General features: G+C 32.7%; 1 protein-coding gene across 5 annotated transcripts in view; it reads left to right on the top strand.

The window, feature by feature from the left end:
• STAG2 (STAG2 cohesin complex component) overlaps positions 1–27,544 on the top strand; it is a gene marked incomplete at its 5' end in the record, with an annotated part of 126,261 nt that overhangs the window by 80,743 nt on the left and 17,974 nt on the right. For all 5 annotated transcript variants that reach the window (XM_081043689.1, XM_081043693.1, XM_081043690.1 and 2 more), the window contains 16 exons: positions 2,780–2,887; positions 3,784–3,895; positions 4,503–4,620; positions 5,044–5,147; positions 6,289–6,381; positions 6,761–6,850; positions 7,417–7,620; positions 10,749–10,819; positions 11,141–11,228; positions 11,316–11,396; positions 13,059–13,151; positions 16,098–16,272; positions 20,133–20,272; positions 21,969–22,070; positions 24,215–24,363; positions 26,060–26,188. In XM_081043689.1, coding sequence (XP_080899815.1) covers positions 2,780–2,887; positions 3,784–3,895; positions 4,503–4,620; positions 5,044–5,147; positions 6,289–6,381; positions 6,761–6,850; positions 7,417–7,620; positions 10,749–10,819; positions 11,141–11,228; positions 11,316–11,396; positions 13,059–13,151; positions 16,098–16,272; positions 20,133–20,272; positions 21,969–22,070; positions 24,215–24,363; positions 26,060–26,188 — 1,857 coding nt within the window. The remainder of the gene's footprint in view (positions 1–2,779; positions 2,888–3,783; positions 3,896–4,502; positions 4,621–5,043; positions 5,148–6,288; positions 6,382–6,760; positions 6,851–7,416; positions 7,621–10,748; positions 10,820–11,140; positions 11,229–11,315; positions 11,397–13,058; positions 13,152–16,097; positions 16,273–20,132; positions 20,273–21,968; positions 22,071–24,214; positions 24,364–26,059; positions 26,189–27,544) is intronic.

Below are 27,544 nucleotides of genomic sequence, written 5' to 3'. Positions count from 1 at the left end.
TTCCACAGCGGCTGTACCAGTTTGCTTTCCCACCAACAGTGTATGAGGGTTCCTTTTTCTCCACAGCCTCTCCAACACTTGGTACTATTTGTCTTGTTGATGATAGCCATTCTGACTGGGGTGAGGTGATATCTCATTGTGGTTTTTATTTGCATTTCTCTGATGATTAGTGATGGTGAGCATTTCTTCATATGTCTATTTGCCATTTGTAAGACTTCTTTGGAGAAATGTCTCTTCAGGTACTCTGCCCATTTTTCAGTTGGGTTGTTTGTTTTTTTGTTGTTGTTGAGTTTCATGAGTTCCTTGTATAGTTTGTATATTAGACCCTTATCGGAGGAACTGTTTGCAAAAATCTTCTCCCATTCAGTCGGTTGCCTCTTTATTTTGTCGATGGTTTCTTTTGCTGTGCAGAAACTTTTAAGTTTCATATAGTCCCATTCGTTTATTTTAGCTTTTACTTCCATTGCCTTTGGAGTCAAATTCATAAAATGCTCTTTGAACCCAAGGTCCATAAGTTTAGTACCTATGTTTTCTTCTATGCAGTTTATTGTGTCAGGTCTTATGCTTAAATGTTTGATCCATTTTGAATTAATTTTGGTACGGTGACAGATAACAGTCCAGTTTCATTCTTTTGCACGTGGCTATCCAATTCTCCCAGCACCATTTATTAAAGAGGCTGTCTTTCCTCCATTGTATGTTTTTAGCTTCTTTGTCAAAAATTATCTGTCCATTTTTATGGGGTTTTATTTCTGGGTTCTCAATTCTATTCTATTGGTCTATGTGTCTGTTTTTCCGCCAATACCATGCTGTTTTGATTATTGTAGCCCTGTAGTACAAGCTAAAGTCAGGGAGTGTGATCCCTCCAGCACTGTTCTTTTTTCTTAAGATTGCTTTGGCTATTCGGGGTCTTCTGTGGTTCCAAACAAATCTGATGATTTTTTGTTCTATTTCTTTAAAAAATGCCATTGGGATTTTGATGGGGATTGCATTAAATGTCTTTCCAGTTCTTTGTGTCTTCTTCAATTTCTTTCAAAAATGTCTTATAGTTTTCAGCATATAAATCCTTCACATCCTTGGTTAAGTTTATTCCTAGGTATTTTATTCTTTTTGCTGCAATTGCAAAGGGAATTGTTTTTTGTGTTTCTTTTTCTGAGACTTCATTGTTAGTGTATAGGAATGCAATGGACTTTTGTACGTTGATTTTGTAGCCAGCAACTTTACTGTATTCGTTGATTGTTTCTAACAGCTTTTTGGTGGAGTCTTTAGGGTTCTCCGTATATATAGCATTATGTCATCTGCAAAGAGTGATATTTTAACTTCTTCTTTCCCAATTTGGATGCCTTTCATTTCTTTCTCTTGCCTGATGGCTCTGGCAAGGACTTCCAACACTATGTTGAAAAGCAGAGGTGATAGGGGACAGCCCTGTCGTGTTCCTGAACGTAGAGCAAAGGGCTTCAGTTTTTCACCATTAATTATGAGATTAGCTGAGGGCTTGTCATAGATGGCCTTTATTATGTTAAGGTATTTTCCTTCTATACCAATTTTATTAAGTGTTTTCATCATAAATGGATGTTGTATCTTGTCAAATGCTTTTTCTGCATCAATTGATGTAATCATATGATTTTTGTTCTTTATTTTGTTTATGTGATGTATCACACTGATGGATTTCCGGATGTTGAACCATGCTTGTGCCCCAGGGATGAACCCCACTTGGTCATGATAAATAATCTTTTTAATGCATTGTTTTATTCGATTTGTTAAAATATTGTTTAGGATTTTTGCATCAGTATTCATCAGAGATATAGGTCTGTAGTTTTCTTTTTTTGTGTTATCCTTACCAGGTTTGGTATCAGGGTAATGTTGGCCTCATAAAATGAGTTAGGGAATACTGTCTCTTCTTCAATTTTTTGGAAGAGTTTGAGCAGGATTGGTATTAGATCCTGTTTGAAGATTTGGTAGGTCCCATGATTCTTAATTTGCATATAATGGTAAAAACTCAGATTGTTTATCTCACAGTGTTAGAAGGGAAGGGAAAGAGGTGCCAGAGGCTGGGACTTCAAATGCAGAGTCCATAAGAGAAGAACTCACCCAGGTTTGCCCTGGTGTACTGTGGTTGATGGGCCTAAGAATAACTTTCATTTACTAAGAAGATTTTGTTAGGTTCATTTTGTTCTTTAAAGTAAGATCAAGAAAATGAGCACTACATTTTAATAAGATTTCTCTAATGATAGATTGTAATTGAAAGTCTTTAGCACTTAAATTTTAATTAGTTTGTAAATCCATTTCTATTGCCTTATGGCATTCAGTACATGGTGGATGAAATATTCTTCATCACCATGTAGTAACTGGGGTATTAGTATATTTAGTGTTACAATATTGTTTATTTCCTTAATATTATTATGAAATATATGCAGTGTTCTCTGTAATTATGAACTCCAAGCTCTTCGTATGCTACCACTTTCTTTAATACATTAATTTATATTACATTTTCTTCATTTCCTTTTAGTGTGCTTGTCATATTATTACATCTCACCATATATGTTTTTCCTTAGTTGACTCTAATTTTACCTCTATTGATCTTAGACGTTGACAAAATACTCAGCCCTTTTGTCAGGACAAGCTTTTACTGACAGACTATAATCAAATAATCAAACAGATTTCTTCTGTTTTTTTTTTTTCTTAACACAAGTTAATGAAAGTATGAGCGTGGATTTTTGGAGTAAATATGCTTAAAATTTTGGCATTACTGACAAAACTGCTACTGCTTGTTTCTTTGTAGGAGTAGTGAAGAAGTTCTTACTGCAGAAGATTGTGAAAATGTCTATCATCTGGTTTATTCAGCTCATCGACCAGTAGCTGTAGCAGCTGGAGAATTTCTCTATAAAAAGTAAATTTCTATTTCTGTTATTCATTTTCGAAGGTGTACTTTTAGGACAGTAATTTATTGTGCTATAATTAACATTAAAATATATGTAATTTATTTTCTTAACTATTCAGTATAGGTCAAATTAAAAGTTTCACATTTTACAAATATTTCCTTTAAAAGTTTCCATTTCCCTTCTCCAATTCCTTTAATTTATTTAAGTTACATCTTCAAAGGGAAACGCACCCATGTCTTTTAGTCGATATGCTTAAAATATACCTAATTATATCATAATGTTAAGACTGACCTCTTCCTAATTTTTAACTTTTCCTCTGATGTCAACTTCCTCCCCAAATATACCCATTTGGTTTGAAGCATTTGTTAGAAAGAGTATATGATGTAAATCATTCACAGTATTCATTGTTATCCAATGATAACTCTCTTTTGTTATTTATAAGGAAAAACAACATGATATCCATAAAAAGTGATCTCTAAGTTCAGATTTAGGGATAATTGTTCAAGAACGATAGAAGGACGACATAAGTTCAGTTTTAAAGAGAAGAATATTTGTCATAGGTTTATATGCATAAATGGCATAGGTTAGTCATTGTAATACTTTTATGAAAGGAAGTGGTTGCATAAAATGCAACAAGGTTTTTAAAAGGAAAAATTCACAACTCTGTAAAATTTACTTGAGAAGTTAATTTAAGAGGGCTTACAGTTACCATCAGGTGTCAAACGGAAAAGGTTTATGGCAATTATTTACTTTGGTGTAATGTTGGACAATGTACCCACCCAGCTCCCATTTACTCCTTTGTTTGGTGCTTAAATATGGAATCAAGACAGGTTTTCTTGTTTTGTTTTTGATTAGGAAATAATTGATTTTTGATTTAAAAGTAAGTATTTTTTATTGATCACAGGCTCTTCAGTCGTAGAGATCCGGAGGAAGATGGGCTGATGAAAAGAAGGGGTCGACAAGGTCCAAATGCCAACCTTGTTAAGACATTGGTTTTTTTCTTTCTGGAAAGTGAGGTTAGTTAATGTTCATTTTATACTTATGTCAGTTTTTTTAGGATATTCCCTCTATGTTCATGCAGGATATTGGTCTATTTTTTTTTTATCTGAAATGTTTTTGACAGGTTTTGGCATCATTGTAATGCTGCTCCTCTAAAATGAGTTGATAAGCTCTAGGGCTATTTAAGCTTCACAGAATGAAGAGAAGTACTTTCCTTATATATTGAATTGATAAGTAAACATGTATTTTATGTTTTAAGTAACCATCATCGCTACCATTGAGTTAAAATAAATTCGTAGTATATTTTATAATAGAGAGTAGTTAGCGCACATAATATTGAATCCAAATAGGCACTAAATATGCATGCATTTATTAATCTTTTAAAAAAATAAATTTCATATTAATGATTTAATGATTATTGTAAGAAATGTTAAATGATACTAGCTAACAAGGTTTACTTAGACACAGCAAGCTAAGGCAGTTTGTTCTTGGTCCTTTCTTCCTTCTGACCTCAAAAAGCAAATTGCTGCTTGAGGTTGTACATGGTCCACAAAGCTTACATTCTTTTGAGTTAAGGCTAGTATGCTGTTTGTCTGAGAGCACATTGCTCTTTTTTCATTTTAGTTACATGAGCATGCAGCATACCTTGTGGATAGCATGTGGGACTGTGCTACTGAGCTGCTGAAAGACTGGGAATGTATGAATAGCTTGTTGCTAGAGGAGCCACTTAGTGGAGAAGAAGGTAAGGATGTTTAATTAGGGTATTTTTGTTGTCTAGACAGTTTTGAAAATAGATTTTACTTACTCCATTTGTTCATATTGTAGTGTTAAAATAATTGAGTCAAAACCGTACTCTGAATAATTTTGTTTTCATACACAGGAATATTGTGCTATATAAAAAAATGTAGTTGTCGTTAACATTCCTGAATTTTTTTTTTTTTGTACCTGTGTTCATTTTTTCTTTGCTCAAATTATGGATCACTGGTGTACAGATTTGTAATGTTTAGGAACATTTAACTTGTTTTAATCCTTTCTGTAATACAATAATGGGATTCTCTTTAGTACATGAGGTGCGATTCTGTCACAGGTGGAAGGAACTGTTATGTGATAATTACAAATGGCATATAGGGAAAAGAAATAAGTTAACTCTTTCTGATTTTTTCAGCACTAACAGACAGACAAGAGAGTGCTCTGATTGAAATAATGCTTTGTACCATTAGACAAGCAGCTGAATGCCATCCTCCTGTGGGAAGAGGGACAGGAAAAAGGGTATGCCAATATATTTTCAGTATCCTAAACTATAGTTTTCTTTTTTCAACATATTTTATAAAATTCTTATTTGCAACCATAGAACCAAAATTTTTGAATGTTGCATTTTATTTTTCAGATGATCTTTGCTTATAAATATGTGTTACAAGTAAATTTTAAAGCATTTGGAATTTAGGAAATTTGAGTTTCTTCCATAAGATACTTTATTAGTTAATATAGGAGATACAGTGATTGACAGTTCTTGTCTTCAATAATGAATATAGTGCACCATTTTAGAGTGGTGCATTTGTCTGTTCTGGTTTATTTATAGATTTGCTTTTTTTTAAATAAAAACATTTAAAATACAGTAATTATTCATTAAAATGGGGAAATTCCTATTTCCTAGGATTATATTTTAATGTACTATTGCAATGTTCACATATACTATTTGCCTTGTAGACCAACAGTTCCACAGGGTTTCAAACTGTTTTTGATTGTGAAGCACAAAAATACATTTTTATGTTGTGACCTAGTACATACCTATATATATGTTTGTAAGTGAAACAAAATTTCATCAAACAGTACTGAAGCTTATGGTGTGTGCTATATTCCCTTTCTGTTTTTTAATTGCTAGTAGTAACTTACTATGTTGAATTCATAACCCATCGATAATGGCCCACAGCTTAGAGTAGGCTGAAATGCTATTATTCATTCCTGTTACTACATAAGCTCCTAAACTGTATTTCCTGTTCCTACCGTGTTTCCCTGAAAATAAGATTGGGTCTTTCTTATATTAATTTTTGCTCCAAAAGATGCATTAGGGCTTATTTTCAGGGGATGTCATCCTGAAAAATCATGCTAGGACTTATTTTCTAGTTAGGTCTTATTTTCAGGGAAACATGGTAACTGCTTCTCCTTTCATCCAAAAGTAGAGTTGGTTAGTGTCATTGGGTATTGATTTTTGCCTCTAGAATTATTCAAAGTTTTTGTTGTTGCTGCTGGTGTTCTTTTAGGGGGCTTTTTCTTATACTGTGCAAGTTACTCTCTTTGTCACTTTTGGGTTTCAACTTTATAGTAGAAATTTTTGTATCCATCATTTAAAAATTTATTACCTAACAATGTTCATGACTAAATAAGTACTTAAAATATTGTGTTACTTTAGGTGCTGACAGCAAAGGAGAAGAAGACCCAGTTGGATGACAGGACAAAAATCACTGAACTTTTTGCTGTGGCCCTTCCTCAGTTATTAGCTAAAGTAAGTTTGTGTCAGTATCAGAATGCTGGTAAGAAATTACAGTTCAAATTTCCAGGTGTAAAACAAACAAGTCATGGGGATGTAATATACAGCATAAGGAATATAGTGAATAATACGATAGCATCGCACAGCGTCAGTTGGTTGCTGGACTTATTATATATTGATCACTTCTTTAGGTATATAAATGTATGTAAATGTTGAACAGCTATGGTGTACACTTGAAACTAATATAATATTGCATGTAAGCTACATTGTAATAAAAATCTTAAAAAAAAGAAATTACAGGTTTTGTTTGGAAATGCTACACAGGATTTTATCATAATATTTACTTACCATTATTGTGATGTTTTTGACATGTATTTTGTTTTTCATTTCAAAGTACTCTGTAGATGCAGAAAAGGTGACTAACTTGTTGCAATTGCCTCAATACTTTGATTTGGAAATATATACCACTGGACGATTAGAAAAGGTATGGTGTTTTCTATGTATAAAAATACTTTGAAGAAAAATTGTTAGTTTATTTCATCCCATCATATTGTTTGTTTACATTTTTGAAATCTATAAAGGAAACATCTTATTTGTCTTTAGTATTTTAGATAAGTTGGATTAGGAGAATAGTACCAGTGAGGCTTCCCTTTGATTCATGCCCACAGCCGTATTCTCATTTCTGTGATTATCAGTGATCATTTATGGAGGTTAGGGGTGGGTAACTGGACAGTAACAACTACAAAATGAAAGCAGCTAATATTCATTGATACTTTTAATGTGTTACAGAAACTATTGTAAGTTCTTTATATGTATTAAAATCCTTACTAAAGCCCTATGAAATAGATGCTATTATTCCTGTTAATGTTGAGGAAATAAGTATGGGTGGGTCAGTGTATTTATTTACTGTGACTAGAAAAAAACACCTTAAAATTTGTCCTGCTAGTTGTAGAGTTACTTTATTTGATTGAGGCTTTTCACCACAGTGGTATAGTTGTTTTATGCCTACCATATACCTTAGTTTTAATGAAAAAAACTTTGATTTTGCAGCATTTGGATGCCTTATTACGACAGATCCGGAATATTGTAGAGAAGCACACAGATACAGATGTTTTGGAAGCATGTTCTAAAACTTACCATGCACTCTGTAATGAAGAGTTCACAATCTTCAACAGAGTAGATATTTCGAGAAGTCAACTGATAGACGAGTTGGCAGATAAATTTAACCGGCTTCTTGAAGATTTTCTGCAAGAGGTATATATTACAAGTTTTTGTCAGTTGGGCCCCTTCCCTTCAATAACGAAATTAGTCATCAGTCCTGGTGACAGTCCCTAGCAGTATTTTGTAAAGATGTTCAGACTTTTTGTTCTATGATTCATCATGCTACTCTTACTCCTCTACCAACATAGGAAGGTGGTAAAACTCTGTGAAGGTGAACACAAAACTGACATCTTTCCTTTTTTTTATTTTAAAGAAATGATCTGTGAAGTTCCCAGGGTTTAGTTGAATAAGAGGCCTGTTAGGGAACAGGGTATTAATGGAACAGAAAATAGAGCTAGACTGTGGTCATGTAGTCTCAAAAAGTAGAGTATTTCTTAGTGTTTTGGCAGTGTTAGTGAGGAAAGGCAATTGTGGTCTTTGATTCTATAAAGCCTTGAGAAACTGCTGTTATAGTCACTGTTGATTTTGGGGTTTCCTATGTTGCTCTGTTGTATTTTCAAAGAGGCTTAAAGTGTGGCACTCATACACTTGTATTTTTATTGTGATTTTTATCTTTTCTGGAAATACACTTAACTGATTTGTATAAAATAAAAATTTATAATTCTCAAATTAATGCATTTAGCCTTTTTGCATGACTTTTATCATTAGTGCTGTAAAAATCATATGGACTTCGTAATTTCCAGGTTTCTTGTTTAAGAATTACTTCTTTAACTTTTTTTTTGTGTAACATTCCATGCTTACTCAATTTTGCTTAATTGGCAGTTTGTGCAAATATGTTGATGTATAATGATCACTTAGCTAAAATTTTTTTTTTCCAAAGATTTTATTGGGGAAGGGGAACAGGACTTTATTGGGGCACAGTGTGTACTTCCAGGACTTTTTTCCAAGTCAAGTTGTTGTCCTTTCAGTCTTAGTTGTGGAGGGCGCAGCTCAGCTCCAGGTCCAGTTGCTGTTGCTAGTTGCAGGGGGCGTAGCCCACCATCCCTTGTGGGAGTTGAACTGGCAACCTTGTGGTTGAGAGCCCACTGGCCCATGTGGGAATCGAACCGGCAGCCTTCGGAGTTAGGAACACGGAGCTCCCCACCACCTGAGCCACCGGGCTAGCCCTTAGCTAAAAATTTTAATGGCTCTGCTCTTGGCTGAAGATGATCGTGATTAGGACAAAATAATTCAAAAATCAAGCAATGTTTTGTTAATTAATCTTAATTACTTTGTACAAAAATTAATGTTTAGAAACAACTTACTCATTTTTTGAGAGACCCAGGGTTGATTATAGTAAGTTTGATAGTGTTTAACAAACTTTGTAAGTTTCATCTATTAAGAGTCATAAAATTTTCAAAAACATAAAAAAAAAAAATTTCAAAAACATGTTACTCTAAATTGTAAAGTTGATACCCAGAAAGGACTAGTATATATAAGGAGTATGACAATTAAGTTTGCGAACTTACCACCGTGCACTTACATTGGCAGCACTGTATAAACAGCTCGGTAAGGTTTCCTAACCTTGGTATATCAGTGTCTCACAGTTGTGTTTGTGTCGATGTGTGGCAGTGTCTTGCTGAGTGGCATTCATTATTGTTGTGTTTCTGTGTGTCGTCGCGAGAATGTCTGACCTTGAATTAGAGCAACAAACAAACATTAAATTTCTTGTTAAACTGGCAAGAGTAGAAGTGATATCAGAGACATGTTAGTCCAAGTGTATGAGGATAATGCCATGAAGAAAATGCCAGTGTACAAATTGATTATAAACGTTTTTCTGAGAGGCAAGAACACGTCACCGATGAAGAGAGGTCAGAGCGGCCAGTAAACGAGCAGAAGTGACGAAAATATTGCAAAAACTCATCGAATTGTGCGTCAAAATCATCAGCTGACTTAGAAGCATAGCAGACCAAGTAAACATCGATAGAGAAAGAGCTAGGAAAATCTTAACTGAAAATCTCAGCATGAGAAAGGTATGTGCAAAAATGGTCCTGGAAAGGAGCTCACCGATGAACAAAAGCAAAGGAGAGTCAAAGTTTGCCAAGAACTTTTGGAGAGGCAAGATGATGTTTTGGGCCGTGTTATCACTGGTGATGAAACATGGGTGTACCATTACAACCCTGAAATAAAGTATCAAAGTGCACAATGGAAGTTAGCCAGTTCTCCACGACCAAAAAAGTTCCATCAGTTCAAATCAAGAGTCAAAACGATGTTGCTAACCTTTTTGATATCAGAGGGATTATGAATTTGTACCAACTGCACAGTTAACCACGTTTACTATTTGGAAGTGCTGAAAAGGCTGTGTGAAAAAGTTAGGCAAAAACGACTTGAACTTTTCGCCAACAATTCATGGCTCTTGGCGTCACGACAGTGCACCAGCTCACACGGTACCGTCTGTGAGGGAGTTTTTAGCCAGTAAACAAATAACTATTGGAACACCTTCCCTACTCACCTGATCTTGCCCCCAAGGACTTCTTTCTTTATCTGAAGATAAAGGGAATACTGAAAGGAAGACATTTTGATGACATTGAGGACATCAAGGGTAATATGACAGCTGTGATGGCCATTCCAGAAAAAGAGTTCCAAAATTGCTTTGAAGGGTGGACTAGGCGCTGGCATCAGTGCACAGCTTCCCAAGGGGAGTACTTCAACGGTGACCATGGTGATATTCAGCAATGAGGCATGTAGCACTTTTTCTAGGATGAGTTTGCGAACTTAATTGTCACATCTTGTGGTGCTATTTCAGAGGTTTTTCCAAATTAATTGTGATTGGTCTGATGTATCTTTCTTGAGTGCTCTGCTTTGTTTACATAGGTTTTGTCCTTTAGGTGTTGTTTTTATGATCTCTTGCTTGTCCTCTAATACATTTTTCTGTATAGTACTAATGCATTTATTACTGTGAAAAAGCAGATTTCTTCATAGTTCCGTGTCAAGGTTACTTAAAGGAGAAGGGGAGAATGTCATTCACTTTTTCTCTCTTGGGTATAATGTACCTGTGTGGACTCATTACTCCAGCCGTATTGCTTTAAATTTGGCCAAATTTAGGTATTGAATGACAAAATTAATTTGAGGTTTTTGTCGGGTTATTTTTTATTTTCCTGGTGGTATCACCAATATGATAGCCTGGGATGTTTCACTTTGGTGGTCATTAATGTTTACTATTGTATAATTTTTATTGATAGGGCGAAGAACCTGACGAAGATGATGCATATCAGGTATTGTCAACATTGAAGAGAATCACTGCTTTTCATAAGTAAGTTGAATCTTAAAGTTTCTGACTTTTTAAAACTAGCAAAATTAACTTGCATGTTTTGGAGTTATAATGCTATCAGATTCTTTTTGCTAGATTTCTTGTGCTTTGGGGGGAAAAGTACTTAGTAGGGTCATATTTTGAATTGGAGAATGACTGACGAATTATCAGTTACCATACTTTAAAAAAAATACACATTTGTCAGTTGTGGGGGCATTTTAAAAAGTTTACTATATTTACTTTAACAGCATTCTGTTAAAACTCAAGTCCAAAACAAATGTGATTAAGCTTAACTTTTTAATATAACTTAATTCTTTTTTACAGTGCCCATGATCTTTCAAAGTGGGATTTGTTTGCTTGTAATTACAAACTATTGAAAACCGGAATTGAAAATGGAGACATGCCTGAGCAGGTTTTTATTTATTTACAAGTTACATACTTTGAGAATGAATACTTTTGATTTTTTCATTTCACCTGTATTTTTTGGTTCTTTTTACAGATTGTTATTCATGCACTGCAGTGTACTCACTATGTAATCCTTTGGCAGCTTGCAAAGATAACTGAAAGCAGCTCTACAAAGGTTTGTGATGGTTCAATGGATTTTTTATTAGATTAAATATCATTAACTCTTTTCAGCAAACTTTTAACAGGACCAAATTATTTCAACAAAGTTTTGCTTATTCTGAACTACCAGTTAGGTATGTGTGCTTTTAAAAATAGTCGTGTTTGTAGTTGGTTGTATATTTAGTGAAAGAATATCAATACGTTTTGCGTCAGGGTTTTACATTTAAAACTGTTCAAATTTGAAGGTGGCACAATTTATGAATTTCCATATTCTCAAAAATACTGATGTTCCAAATTGATAAATCACTCTCTGGTTGATTGGAGCAGCTATTAAGTCTTAGAACTTTCAAAATTGTATCTGTAATGGTAATCCTTAATGTGTTATTTAGTAAATGAGCTACGCAGTACTGCTTTTTCCATTTGTAAATTGGAAGCTTTGAAACATTGTACTTGTAGCAGTAGATGTTGGCTTACATATTATTTGGGCATATTTTTATAAATATTCAGCATGTTCTAGAAGTCATAGAATTAGGTGTTTATAGGTGTTTTCCTCAAAAAGGCATCCTCTTGATAGTAAGTTTGTTTTGCATAAAACCACAGAAAGATTGTAAACGCTTAGAACTTCTCTGAACTTTTAAGCGTAAGATACTGTTATAGCTACAAATGGACATTTCCACCATGAAAAAGCAATATAGTTTTGTTGTTAACATAGTGTACTTTTTGTCAAACACCCAAGAAGTTTATTTAACTCAGCATCAATCTTGTAATAGGAACAGTGGCCATACTAATAAATATGATTGTTCATCTAAGTTAAAAGTATTCAGTTAAAAATGAAAATGGGAAAAATGGTAATACTATTAGTAGAGGAAAAAGGATATAAAGTGAATGTTACTGAGTGCAGAATTATTTATGCTGAAGCTTCGTTGAGTTTTTTTTCACAAAATCGATCTCTAAGTTAAACAGATTTTTATTTAAGCTGTCTATTTAGTATACCAAATATGTACTTATATTCTATCATTTGGCATTCAGTATTAGAAGATGGGCCAAAGATTATACCTTAAATAAATTAATGTGGATGATCTTTATAGAATAGTTTTCTATTTTGAATTAACATAAATATTTAGAAGTAGAGAGAATGCAAGAAAAAGATTGATCTGTTTAGTGTAAGTTTATGAGACATTTAATTTTTTTTTAATTGGAGTAATAACCACAAAACTTTGTCACTTTTCTGATTTTAAAAAAGTATAACCAGTATACTTCAAATAAGAAATGAAAGGTGCTGCTCTTTTTTTTAAAAAAAAAAAAAATTTCTTCCATTCATCTGTTGGCCACTCTTCAAATTACAAAGTGAGAATGGAGCATAAATCTTGACTCTTTAAGCATTCTGAGACAACAGATTTATTAAAGGTAGCCATCTATAGTCAAGTTTCCTCATTCTGAAGGACCCAGACCACTTAGGATGTTATCCATTAATATACCTGATATTTTTAAGGCTGAAATTTGTTGAGATTTTTAAGAAAAATGATTTAATTTGTTTTTGTTTTCCTTTCTGATAAATAATAAAGAAGAATTTAGATCTAATGTTAAAATAGTTAAATATATGATAATGTTTATATAATTTAAATATCTTAAATACTGAGTTTTTATACAGTATTTCTAAATGTTAAATGTTTTCAAGGAGGACTTGCTGCGTTTAAAGAAACAGATGAGGGTATTCTGTCAGATATGTCAGCATTACCTGACCAACGTGAATACAACTGTTAAGGAACAGGTTAGTAATTACTATAGATAGCAATCTTTTGTAAGCAACTTTAATAAATATCTGAAATAATATAGCAAATTTAATACTGAGATTGAGCAAAGTAGGAATATATTTGTTCATGTATACCATGCTTGAAAATGAATATATTAATTTCATATGCATTTTATGGGTTACCTTCACACTGTAGTTATTCTATGTTATTGTTTCTTTATGATACACTTGATTAATAGACCCATATATACAAATTAGTTGTATGAAATCACAAACATTATTCCTTAAATCAACAAGTGTATAGCAAGTATGCCTCATTGAGGAAAGGTCCATATGCCTCATTGAGGAAAGGTTTTCTCAATATTATCAGATATTGACATTCCTGCCTGTCTGGACTGTGAGTTATTTTTTGTTTATGTGGACTTCGTCAGAGAACCACGTCCCTGCCTTCAAAGTGTTACCTTCGTATCCTGTATGCCCTCGTGATTCTGTTGCTGCTAAGTTTCTCATTTTGGAAATACCGGAGGTGCCAAAAAAATGTATACAAGTGGACACTTTGGTCAATGTTGCTCAAGCAATAGTTTGCTGTAATCAGAAGTGTCTGGACGCTTACGGTTACCACTTTGAGCGCCTCTTGTAATTGCAGAAGTCAAATGTGACTTGTATTCATCTTTTGTTATTGGTATATATTGAGTATTACAATTTTGATAGTTTTCTTTTTCCTTTCTTAAAATGTGTATGCATTTTTTTGGCATCCTCTGTACATTATTACCTGGTGCCATAGGTAGTTTTCCCATTTGTAAAATGAATTCTGATCCTGGGACTAAGAACCTCTTTAGTTCTAATTCCCTAATAAGAGTAAACTTTTTTTGACACACACTTTTTAAATGCTTCTGTGGGGAAGATGTTTTTGTGATCATTTTATAAGAAATACTAATGATAGTCAGAATGCTTAATGGTGACCACTTCATGGACAGTGTAGGTGCCTGACCACTGTGCTGTACACCTGGAGCTGAATAATAATGAATGTCAACTATAATATACATACACACACAGTCACAGGATGTGGAGTACAGCATCAGGAGTAGGGTCAGTGGAACTGTAACGGCTATATACTATGTTGGGGGTAGTAGATTGGAGGAGGGGGTTATCACTTTGTGAGGGGTATAAATGTCTAACTACTAGTACATTGTTTTGTACACCTGAAACTAATATTAAAAAATGAAAAAAAAAAAAACGTGAACAAAAATGCTTACAGTGATTTCAAGGTTTTTTTTTTTCACCTGCTTAACCTTTGTATCTTGGGGTTGATCTCCAATGGTCATTATAATTACTATTTTCAGCAGTTCCTATTATGTTGGGTATTTAATACCTAACTGTTGCTCTCTTTTTTCTTATTTTCAGTCCCTTTTGTCTCTCTCATATATATATGCATGGCCACAAATAAATTAGAATATATTAAATGGCCAAGATCCAATTACTGGATTTTGCATTGTTTTCTTGCCAATGTGTGAAGTATATTGCCATGGTTATTACATTGCTGAATTCTCTCCAGTTTTAAAGATGTAGTGTTGTACTGCAGCAATCAAGGATTTGGATCTTTAATTTGCATTACTACAATTCAGATGAAAGGAACTAAATTTCTGAAGGTAGTAAATTGAGTTTAGAGTTAAACTCTTAGAATAGGATTTTGATAAGTATGCACTGATAATGCAGATTTAATACATAAAATATTACTTGATTTATTTTATATGCCACTAATATATTCAGCTTACTAGTCCTCTATTATTTTTTTACAGTATTACCACATAATTCCTTATGGATCATTGTGTGTAACCTCTGATATAATCTGTTGTTCAGGCCTTGGAGTTGATTTGGTCATTAAATAACTTGTGTGTCAGTCTTTCTAACAAGTTCCTAGGAATATGTTCTGATCAGCTCACTTGACCTGCCAGTTCACCTGATTAATAAGTATGACTACACTTAGCACTTTGTATCCTTACCACATATGTTGCAAAAGTTGAGTATAAACTCAAAATATCCTGATAGGTATAAATTACTATTACAGTAGTAAAATAAGAAGAGACTGAAATAAGAGGTAAAAGCATCAAGTAAAAAGAAAAAAGTAAATGTGGTTAGTTCCAAAAAGACAAAACTATTATTATGACCTGCTCTGTTTTATAATCTGTTTCTAAATGTTATTTCCTGTTGATTTTGTGACCCCCAAATTATATTTTCATTACCCCTTCCTAGCATAACTTTTCCCGGTTACCTACTGACTAATTTTACCAGTGTTTGACTCCATTTAAAACTCCTGGTAGAGTTTCTACTAAGCTCCATGAGATATAACTTTAGCTTTATGTTCATTATAATACTGTCAGATTTGCCTGATAAGCAGGCCCCTATTGATTTATGTGTGTTCTACTTATTCACCGCACACATATTGACAATGAGAGTGCTTAAAAAGTACCATAGACTTTGTGATCTCTCCTCTAACAGATCATTTAGGAGATATTCGTCTCCTTGGTATACGTTTTTTCTTCCATAGAACAGAAATGGTACCAGGTTTATGCATTATTTCATATTTGAGAAAATATACCACAAAGCTTTGTGGTATAGTGTAGAGTGTGGGATTTGGAGTTAGAAAACCTGAGGCTGAGTCCTGACTGTATGTTTAGGTAGTGTTAACATTGTACAAGTCACTTAAAGTTGCTAAAAATGAAAAAAGAATACTTGTGAAATTACCTTGCAGTTACTAAAGCATGATGCAAATATTAGTAGTCATTGTTACAGAAATTACACTCCTCAGCTTTAAAATTGTAGGAAAATAGTAAGCATTTATTTTTCTTAAGAGTTCCAAATACAGAAAATTGGATTTTATTTCCGTGTTAAATGTGTATGTTACTTGTTGCAATTGGTGAGAAACCTTGGTTTATAGCATAGTGTACCTTTTTTTTGTTATAGGCCTTCACTATTCTATGTGATATTTTGATGATCTTCAGCCATCAAATTATGTCAGGAGGTCGTGACATGTTAGAGCCATTAGTTTACACCCCTGATTCTTCATTGCAATCTGAGTTGCTCAGCTTTATTCTGGATCATGTCTTCATTGAACAGGATGATGATAATAACAGTGCAGGTAATTTTATTGCAAGTTTTTTGTTAAATCTTTGTATCCACCATAAATCAAATTTAAGTATCCATGATATGAAGTGTTGCACTACTATTTGGTATTTTATTTTTAAAACATGAAACAGGTACATAGTCCAGCACATTTGTGTTCATTTCTTGTAACATTGTAAAGACAATGTGATATCACAGAGCATAGGCTTTGGAGTCAGATCTTTGCTTCTCACTAGCCCTGAGCCTATCTTTCTAATTCGCAGCTACCTTACAGAACTATGTGAATTAATTAAATTGAGCAAATTAACTAGTACAGTGGCTGGGCATATGATAGGTACTCAATAAAATTTATTCCCTCTTCCTCTTAGTCATTGGTAATACCAGTATTCAGGCAATTTGAGCAGAATAAAGTGTTTAAGTGATGTTTTTGTTGTATACTTTCATAACATAGGTTTTCGTATTTTAGTGAGTGTATTAAACTGTAATTTCTCATTGTTAGAAAATGTTTGAAACTATTCTATAAAAGTCGGGCAGTACAGAATCTTCACAGGAAAATAACTGAACCAGCCTAACCTAGGGTTAAGTTACTCTTCAAACCCTAATTGTACACATAGATACCTTACTTAAGGCAAGCAACAGTCATGCAAAAACAAATACTATTTATTTGGTGGCTTCTTTCTGGGCTTTTTTTAAATTTGAAGGTACACTTAAAGGATAGTATAACATCAATATGTGTATATCCATACGTAAACGGACACCACAAATCAGTCTAAATAAATACATACATAATTCTAGACAAGGCTTATAGCTTATTTTTATCAAAAAAGAGCTTTGTTCTCAAGTATTAAAAACTTAACCAGAACAGAATTGAGAAACCCAGAGTAGCCAAAACAGTTTTCAAAGTTTCTGTACTAAAGTTTCTGTACTTATAATTTTTCACCTTTCATTTTCAGCTATTGGTTTAGTTATGCTTTTATTTTTTAACTAATTTGATATTTATTGGTCAGCAGGTAGTATACTAGATGCTGTGGATATCAAAAAAATGAAATGTTTTTTCCTTTAAGAGTAATTCAAGTAGAAAGGACAGATCTAAAACCCAGTAATTATAATGGAATTTTATAAGTAATAGGGCCACGTGCAAAGTGTTGTGGGTATGTAGAGGTAGGTCTGGCTGGTCTGTAGTAGTCAAAACATTGAAATAATCTAATATCTGAAATGGATCCTAAAAGATGAGTAGGAGTTTTTAAAAGTTTTATGAGAAAGCATAGCTGCATTCCTAAAACTGATACAAAATCAGTTTTGGTCCACAACCCTTTTGTTTGTTGGGGATGGACTCTACTTTATTTAGACCATGTTGGAAATAAAATGGAAATAAGCTTGCCAATACTGAATTTTCTAGGCGCATCATGGAATTAGCTCAGAGTCTTCTTAAACTTTCTTTTCTTCTGTTTACACTTTTAAAATTAAATTATTTCGGTTCTCTGGAAAACTATAAAATATAACACATTTGTACATACCTCCCACCAGCATTTGTCATATTTTCGGTGCTTGTTTTCAGGTTTTGTTTTTTTAATGAATAAAGCATGTATACAAAAGAAGCCCACATTTGTATCCCTCCCCAATTCCATTTTCACTTTTTCCATAGAGATAAATGCTGTCCTGAACTTGGTGTTTACCAGTCCTTTGCATTTTAATTTTATTTTACTAGGAGTTTATGTATCTGTTATCAATATGTAGTTCATTTTCTGTTACTAGCTTCCACATAAATGGTATCATATCAAACATTTTAGTTTGCATCTTGCTTTTTGGAGTTAACATTATTTTTGAAATTTGTCAGTGTTTACATGTGGTTGTAGCTTTTTTATCTTTTTCTTCCCTTCTTTCTTCTCCCCACCTCACTCCCCACCCCAACCCCCAGTCAAGCCGTTGTTCTCAGTCTAGTTGTGGAGGATGCAGGTTACTGGCCTACGTTGATATTATGAGCCTTGCACTCTACCCAGCTGAGCCAGTCGATCGCTGGCCACCAGCCAGCGGCTCACGGCAGCTCCTCATGTGTAGCTTTTTTATCTTGACTGCTGAATATTATGTGATGAATTAACGACGCTGTCTGTTTTCATATTGATGAGTATTTAATTTAGGTTGTTTCCAATTTATCCCTATTATAGTGTTACAACAAATATACTTATCTCCTTGAGCACATGTGCAAATGCTTTTCTAGTTTATATCTAAGGGTGGAATTGCTCTATGGACATCTTAAATTTGACCACATGTTGCCAAATTATCCTCCAAAGTGGTTGTTTTATCCTCTCACCAGCAACATGTAATAGTTTCCATTGCTTTTCATCCTCGTCTAACCCCATAGACCCATGGTTATTTGATTTGTTAGCCCATATCAGATTACAAGGGGACAGTGTAATAGGGAATGCTTCCAGAGGCACTGATAGACATAATAGTAATGGCAGCTGACATCTGTGAATGACCCAGTGTGTTAGGCATGTCTCTAACGTTCTTTTTTCCCCACAAGACAAAGGTGGCTAATTTTTGATAAGAAGTGAAGAAAACTAAATATCAGTGTTCAAAATTTCTTAATATCTGGGTAATTCATTCTCTAGGGAGGGAAAGTCTATATATCTCTACTTCCAGAGAACAGTACTTAAGAGTGTTGTATAGAAATCCATTATAATCATGGTGTCTTTTTTAAAAAGTTAGCTTATATGTTCAGTGTAATCTTTTAACAGAGTGAACAATATATCTTAGATTTCTAGACAAATGCTTTGGCGTTCTAGAACATGCACTTGTAGTAACAACTTTTTCTGATGGTCTGGTCTTAAATTCATATTCCTCAAAATTTGGTTTTAACTTACTAGCTGTTATCAAGGATTATCAGAGACAGGGTAAAATAAATACTTATTTAAAAGAGCGTTCTTATTTTACACAATTTTTTTTTTTATATTAGCAATCTTACATTGAAGACCTAACAGAAGATGCACTTGCTGCTCACAAAGAGGACATATCAATGGCTAATGCACACACATAGAACTTCATTGATAACCAAGGAACTGTAAATTAATATAAGATGGTGTTTTTTTAAGTTCTAAATTTCATTTGTAAAATTTGTACAGAGGAAAATTCTTTACATAGCTTTTTATATAAAAGACTTCATCACAATTTTATTTTCAGTATCAAATGGTTGCAAACAATCCTTCGGCAGTACGTGGAGACTGTAGTTCAGCTTCCCTGATTATGAATTTTAAAGTAAATCTTTCCCGTTGATACCTGAAGTCAAGATCTCACATAATAGATCAGATCAGAAATATGTGAAGTCTCCTTAAAAAGACAGAATGGTTCCTAGCCCAGTCTAACTGAAGATATGTAGTATGGATAAAGGAAGTATGTGTAAGTAAGAGTTGGGGTGGGATCATCCTTGGAAGGGAAGGCAAATTTCTGGAGAATTTCTGAGGTTGGAGAATTTCTGAGGTTGGCTGCTCCCAAGGAACAAAGGGCCTTACTAACCAACTGACATTGAATATACAGGTCTCATTGACTAAATAGCCTATTGGAGAAGTAGTTGAATGAGTTAGGCAAGCACAGTCTGATATTACTAAACATCAGTTCCTCTGACTGACTCCACTTGTTCCATGTTCACCAAGAAGCCTTCTGACTGCTTATTTGACTTGGCACAAATTTTGTCTATTAGAATTAATGGGTTGGTTATTCACTAAGATATTGAGAGTAATTATAATTTTTATTTCCTTTAAATGTTTTTTGTCCTTATCTTTCAAATTCTCCAAAATTAAAGGTATTTTATAGTGAGAATTAAAAAAAATATATATGTGGCAGAGGTAAAATGCAGATATTTGGAACTTTTTCCCCCAGATGGTCAGCAGGAGGATGAAGCCAGTAAAATTGAAGCTCTGCACAAGAGAAGAAATTTACTTGCCGCATTTTGTAAGCTAATTGTATATACTGTAGTGGAGATGAATACAGCTGCAGATATCTTCAAGCAGTATATGAAGGTAAAGTTTGAAAAATAGATAGCAAGATGTTTTTATAATGCTTAAAAGATAGTAAATGTAACATTGGCTTTTATGCTTAGTTGCCACTGAATTTTTAAAGAGTAAATTCCCTTTTTAGAATGAAGGAAATCTTTTTTAAAGTACTTAACATTTTTAGTAGCATTTCCTCCTACCTCCACTTCCTTATAATGGAAATTTTGGATTTATTGAGTTCATTTGCACTTGAAATATTGGAAACAGCTTGTTTTAAGTTAACTGTCACTATTAGAATTGTATTTGTGATGTAGTTTAAGACATCAGGATAGTGTCCTTCCCCTGCTTGATGCAGCTTTAAAAAGTATTTTAGAAGACAGGAGACCTAGATGGTATAGTTTTAGCTTGATTACTGTGCAGCTTGGGTAACTCAATACTTTTTGTATCCTGCATTTCTTCATCTGTTCCACTGTGGTAGCTAAGGTTCCTTTAGGGTCTGAAAATCTGATTTGATTCAGAGTAGGTTATTCACAATTTTTATAAATACATGTGAGATTCTCCAATTTTCAAGTAGTAGTAGGAAGGATATTGTTAATTGTACTAATGAAATATGACCAAATGTGCTAAGATGGTGTTTCTGTAAACCTTTCTTAAGTAAAATCTAATTATAAAAGTAAACTTTTTTTTTAAGCCTTTGCTTTCACAAAATAAAATACCGCATTTCCCCGAAAATAAGAGCTGGACAATCAGCTCTAATGCGTCTTTTGGAGCAAAAATTAATATAAGACCTGGTCTTATTTTACTATAAGACTGGATCTATAATATAATAATAATGATAATACAATATGATATAATACCGGGTCTTATATTAATTTTTGTTCCAAAAGATGCATTAGAGCTGATTGTCCGGCTAGATCTCATTTTCAGGGAAACACGGTATGTAATAAATGTCAAAAACTGGTTAATTCTCTCTTTGTAATACTTTGCTACATGATAGAACTTTAGCACCATTATAAATTACTTTGGAACTTAAGTTATTTGGAATGATGATTAATGATTTGTTTTTAAACTAAGGTTGTTTATGAAGTCATTTTGCAAGTTTTATACTTTTAGATCTACATAGTCTAGATTACTAAAGTCAATTTTATTAGTCATAGGGATATGGTTATCCTGTTACCTCTAATAGTTGTCATGTACGCAGTTTGAAACTGTTAAATTAGAAAAAAATATTTCTTGTGCAATACATGATGTAAATGTTACAATAAGTTTTTTTAAATATTGTTAATAGACTTAGTTTCTATAAGCCAAATAATTAAATTGGAAATTGCACATGAACTCCATGCCAGTTAGCAATGAATAAGTTAGGAAAGTGATTGATTATATTGTCTCAATAGCTCAAGAGCACAAGAACTTTGTTTACACCTTTGTGTTATTTCTGAAAATCTGCATAATCTAATTATTGCTTTACGTCATACCTCCCTTAAAATCAAGTTTAGAGCTTAATATGATTAGATCTTAACTGTCTAATATTGCTCATTTTACTAAAGTTAGGGTTTATGTGCTTAGAAATTGAAGTTTTGGTAACATTCTTTTGTTTCTTGAAAGGCATAATTTCAGCCAAATACATGCTTTGTGACAGGCTTACATGATTAACCTAAAGTTAGTCTTATTGTCCAATAGTTTTAAGAGATCGAGTTCTAATTTATACAAATTTCTTTTCTAGTATTATAATGACTATGGAGATATCATCAAAGAAACAATGAGTAAAACAAGGCAGATAGACAAAATTCAGTGTGCAAAGACCCTTATTCTCAGTTTGCAACAGGTAAGACATTTTAAGAGTACCACCTTTAGGCTAACACAATTAACAAGAAATAGTTTTCAAGGTGACAATAGAAAAATGAGCAAAAGATATAACAGACAATTCATAAAAGTACAAATACAAGATATTCAATCTCACTAGTAGACATTGTGCAAGTGGGATTATTTTTTGCTTTCAGACTGGTAAGATTGACAAAACCTATAGCTGTCTAAGGTATAAGGGGAAATAGATACTGTCATCAGTAAATATTGGTACAACATTCCTGGTAGGCAGTTTGGCTATATGTGTCAAAATTTATAATGTGTATGCCATTTGAGGCAGTAATTCTACTTTGAAAAATTTATCCAAGGTGGTAATAGGACAAGTTTGCAAAAATGGGTGTACTAGATTGTACATGGCAACATTGTTTATAATAACAAGAAATTAGAAATAATCCGTATGTCCATCAGTAGGATATTAGATGAATATATTATGTAATATATCTCTGCAATGGCTGTTGTAGAGCACTTAAAGTTAGTGTAGATCTGTATTCATTAATGTGTACAGATTTCTACTATATATATATATAGTTTGAAAATAAAGTTGAAGTGACTACAGTATAGCATCTCTATAAAATTATTCATATCTCTATATCTGTCTGGGAAAAAAATCACTAAAACATTGGTGGTGGTTAACTTGCTTAGGTATGTTTCAAGTAATTGCTTTTTTTCCCCCGTATATTTCCATATTTCATTTAATGAGTATTTATTAATCTTACAATCAAAACGCAATAATCCTTTTCATTTTGGCAGTGGCAAGGCAAGTTTAATTAGGTAAAAATCATTTGCTCAGTATATTTTTGTCTCTAGACCAAATGCACCCAAAACAACCTATTTCAATATGATAAACTTTCTTATTGCTTTATAGATATCTAGGTATGAAAGTCCTTAATTTCATTGGGTATTCTTTACTAAAATTAATAGAATTTAAAAGGTTTTAAAGATAGCATTTCTAATAACTTTTGCTATAAAGTAATAGCTGCTTGCTGTTAGAAAGTTTAGAAAACATAGGAACTACAAAAATGCAACTTACCCTTAATTTTTATCACTTAATGCTTTTAGTTTTTAGTAGCCTTTTTAGTCTTTATTAGGCCCATATGAAATCTTATTTTTACAAAAATTAAGTTATTCATGCATTTTATTTTGTAAGCCTGAACTTTTCATGTTAATAAATCCTGAACACCTTCTTGCCATTGCATACTTTCCTCAGCATTTAAAATGGCTATATTGTATTCCATTTTATAGAGGGACCATAATTTAACCAAGATCTCTTCTTCTTTGATGTTAAGTTCTTTTACAATCTTTGCCTTTATAAATAGCACCAAAACTTTTTTGTTCCTATGTATTATGCACAAATATTATTATTCCTTTTGGATAAAATCTGATAATTAGAATTGCTTAGTCAAAGGACATTAAAATTCTAAACCTTTCACTACATTTTGCGAGATTGCTCTACAGAACGGAAGGTTATCTCAATTTCTATTCGCAGCAGATCACAATGCTCATTGCAAACAAAGTAAAAAATATTACAGTACAGCATCCCTATAAAATTGTACATAATCTCTATCTGGGGGAAAAATAACTACAATGTCGTCGTCGGCAGTTAACTTGCTTTGGTACATTTACTGTATTCTTATAATAGTAGTAGCAATTATCTGTTAAAAGCTTGGCAATTTGGTAGTTAAAAAATTGCATTTTGTTTTGCTTACTTTATGATGAAATATCTTGATGTAAGATACATCATTTAAATGTGAAGAGCAGAGCATAGTTGCCTAATATTTTGGTGGGTTTCCTTTTTCTTTATCTTTTTTTATATAATATGTTAATATCCAGTTAATTCCAGCAGAGCAGAATTCTGCCATAACTAACTGAAAGAGTTTCTCATGTCAATAATAAGTTTCTAATGTCAATTCTAGAGTGAATATATGAAGTGCTACAATTTTGGTCAGTTGTATGATGTGTTTTAAAAATTCATGTTTTAGAATAAATTGCAGTGCCTTATTTATGGATTATCTAGTATATTTTAAGTAGAAAATACTGTATTTTAAAAGATGTAAATAATCTATAGTTATTAAAAATATTTAACGTGCTTTCTTTCTTTTCAAACAGCTTTTTAATGAAATGATACAGGAAAATGGCTATAATTTTGATAGATCATCCTCAACATTCAGTGGCATAAAAGAACTTGCTAGACGTTTCGCTTTAACTTTTGGACTCGATCAATTGAAAACGAGAGAGGCCATTGCTATGCTGCACAAGTAATCTCCAAATATTTCATTCACCCCTGTTTTTTAATCATGCAATTCTTTTGAATCTAGCTCTTTTGTTAAGAATAATCAAATTCAATTGATGCTTTATTTTTTGTTTACACATTTATGGCATATCTCTTAAGTTAAGACCCAATTATAGTGCTATCTCCATTAACAAATAAGTTGGGACTAAAAGTTCTCTCATAGAAAGTCTTTGCTCTAATTAAAACTGTACAAAATCTTTATAAATTATGTGAAGAAAGGCAGTATATATTCATCAGGTATTACAGTATTTTTTAACAGCTTTTGTCATAATCTCACTGCTATTAGAGAAGTTTTTAAGATTTGGTTCCTTTTTTCGAGTGTTCTCTTTCTGGTTCTGTTCTCTATCTTATAGTGACCTTTTCCCTTATTTTGAGCCACAACCTTCTTTCCGTCTGTATACTTTCTTTGCTTTACAAAAATTGGAAATCTTCTAATTTTATTTGTGGTATGCAAGTTAGTGATCCATTATACTTTTAAGTATGAGTATATTTAGACCTTTAGCATAACCACCACATGGATATTAATATCATTATGTGTTAATTGTGGATAAAGATCCTTGACTTTGGGAAAATCAAGAGGCTTAGACTCTTTCATTGAAAGCTCTCTGCTTCTTTCTCTCTCTCTCTCTCTCTCTCTCTCTCTCTCTCTCTCTCTCTCATATATATATATATATATATATATATATATATATATATATATATATATATATATATAATTTTCCCTGTCTCTTTTACTTAGTTTTTTCCTTACTTAGTTATAACAGTATTAAATGTCTCCCTACAGAAATGTTTCTGCTGTTTAAATAAGTTAATCCCATACCTCCCCCAACTTTAATTTATTCTCTCCTTTCACTTACTGTAAAAGTCTCAAATTCTTTTTTATGCCTTTTAAATAGATTTGATGAAAAATGTAAATAAATTGAATGATACTTTTAGGTAATATTTAGGGACCACATATGTAGTAATTATTTTGAGATGTAATATATATATATAATATATTATATTATATATATAATATATGTAGAAGTTTTATACACACACACACACACACATCACATACATGTAATAGCCTTACTTCTTTCCTTCCCATTTTCATCTGGATTGTTTTTTACCCAGTTACATTTTTATAATGTTGGGATGTTGTCTTGATTGATAGAGGTATTTATTGTTAAATAAATATAGTTAAAATAGGCCCTGAGTGGAGTTTAATTTTTAAACTTTACTCTTAAATGGCTCATTACAAATTGTCTTTAGTCATTATTTTTAAGTTAGTCCTGTGTGCTTTAGTAGGTCTCCTTTATGTCTGAAAAAATACAGAAAATATATTCATCATTATGTTGAGAGCATTTGGGTTATTTTCTGTGGAAAAGAGAACTGAGAAAAGAATATAGACGTATCAAACTACGTTCAGTCTAGAGGCGAGCTGGTGTATTTCTGTGTCTCTGTGTGTTTTTGTTTTGAAGAAAAGAACAGTGGCATAACGTGTAAATATATTTGTTCGTTCTCACACTATAGCCTCTTTATTCTCACTATTCCTCAGTTAAATGCATGGCAAAGAAAACATTTTAGTAGTGGAATGAAAGTATAAAAATTTTCTTTCTAAGTTACTAAGTTTTGTATTGTAGTTCCTTAAATATTTGTTTGTCTTTTTTTATTTGCAGAGATGGCATAGAATTTGCTTTTAAAGAACCTAATCCACAAGGAGAGAGCCATCCACCTTTAAATTTGGCATTTCTTGATATCCTGAGTGAATTTTCTTCTAAACTACTCCGACAAGACAAAAGAACAGTGTATGTATTTGTTAAAAATATTCTATTTAATTTTGTTTTAGAATTCTTAAAGATAAATTGTTATACTTGATTTATCTCACTTCTACATATACAGAGTAGAACTGTAGGATTGCATTAATGCACAAAAAGCTTTGTACTTAAGAACTTTTATAATTTAAGGGTTGTAACTTTATTTTGTGTATAATACTCTACTTGAATTCTGTGAGTTCTCCTCACAGTGTAGTTGTGGCTTTAGAGGTGTAATTTGAATTCTTTACATATTCTTATTTGCATTTTTGGCTTAGCCTAAATAAGGAGGGAGCATTTACCATGTTTCCCCAAAAATAAGACCGAGCCGAACAATCAGCTCTAATGCATCTTTTGGAGCAAAAATTAATATAAGATCCGGTCTTATTTTACCATAGTATAATCTATACTATACTACAATTTTATTATAATATAATCTTATTTTACTATAAGACCGGGTCTTACGTAATGTGATATAATGTAAGACCGGGTCTTATATTAATTTTTGCTCCAAAAGATGCATTAGAGCTGATTGCCCAACTAGGTCTTATTTTCGGGGAAACACAGTAATAGACAATTATATCGGTGATCCATCAGGAACATCTTAGCCTGTGTCCTGAGCTGGACTGGATAGTAGAATGCCCCTATTTTAACTTTGACTACTGGTCCTCTCCTCAACAGATCATTTAAGCAGGATACTTTTCTGGTTTAGTTACCTAAAATGGTGAATTGATATTCTAAGAGAGCCCAACAAATGGAATTAAATTGCAAAATCTTCTACTTCCTCCCTCTTGACTAAAAGAGTAGAAGAATATGAATAACTTATTTTATATTACATATATATTCCCTTCTGAAAGTCCACCAGTAATTTGCACTGAAAGATTGTATAGATTTTATATGAAATTCTAATGTACACAAAACTAATCTTATGGTGAGAGAAAGCACAGTAGTGGTTACTTCTAGGGTTAGAGAAACTGGATGGGAAAAAGAACACAGGGTACTTTCTAGGGTTATGGGAATGTCCTGTATCTTAAAACGTGTTACATGGCTGCAATCATTTGCAAAACTGATACAATTGTACTCTTAATTTCTGTGTATTTTATTATATATAGATTTCTCTTAATTAAAAATTTCATTGACACTATTAATGAAATACAAAGTAAAACAATGAAAAACCATTTCTCACTTAATAGATTAGAAAAAATTAAGAAGCCTGATAGTCCCAAGTATTGCCAAGGATGTAGAGCAATAGAGACTTTTATATTTTATACATTTCTGGTGATGGTGTAAATTGGTACAAGACCACTTTGTGGAGGAGCTATTCGGCAATGTCTAATAAAGTTTAATCTA

The sequence above is a fragment of the Rhinolophus hipposideros genome (genome assembly GCF_964194185.1).
Source record: "Rhinolophus hipposideros genome assembly, chromosome: X".
Taxonomy (NCBI): Eukaryota; Metazoa; Chordata; class Mammalia; order Chiroptera; family Rhinolophidae; genus Rhinolophus; species Rhinolophus hipposideros.
The sequence above is the reverse complement of the archived record's forward strand: the minus strand, read 5'-3'. Positions and strand labels throughout refer to the sequence as shown.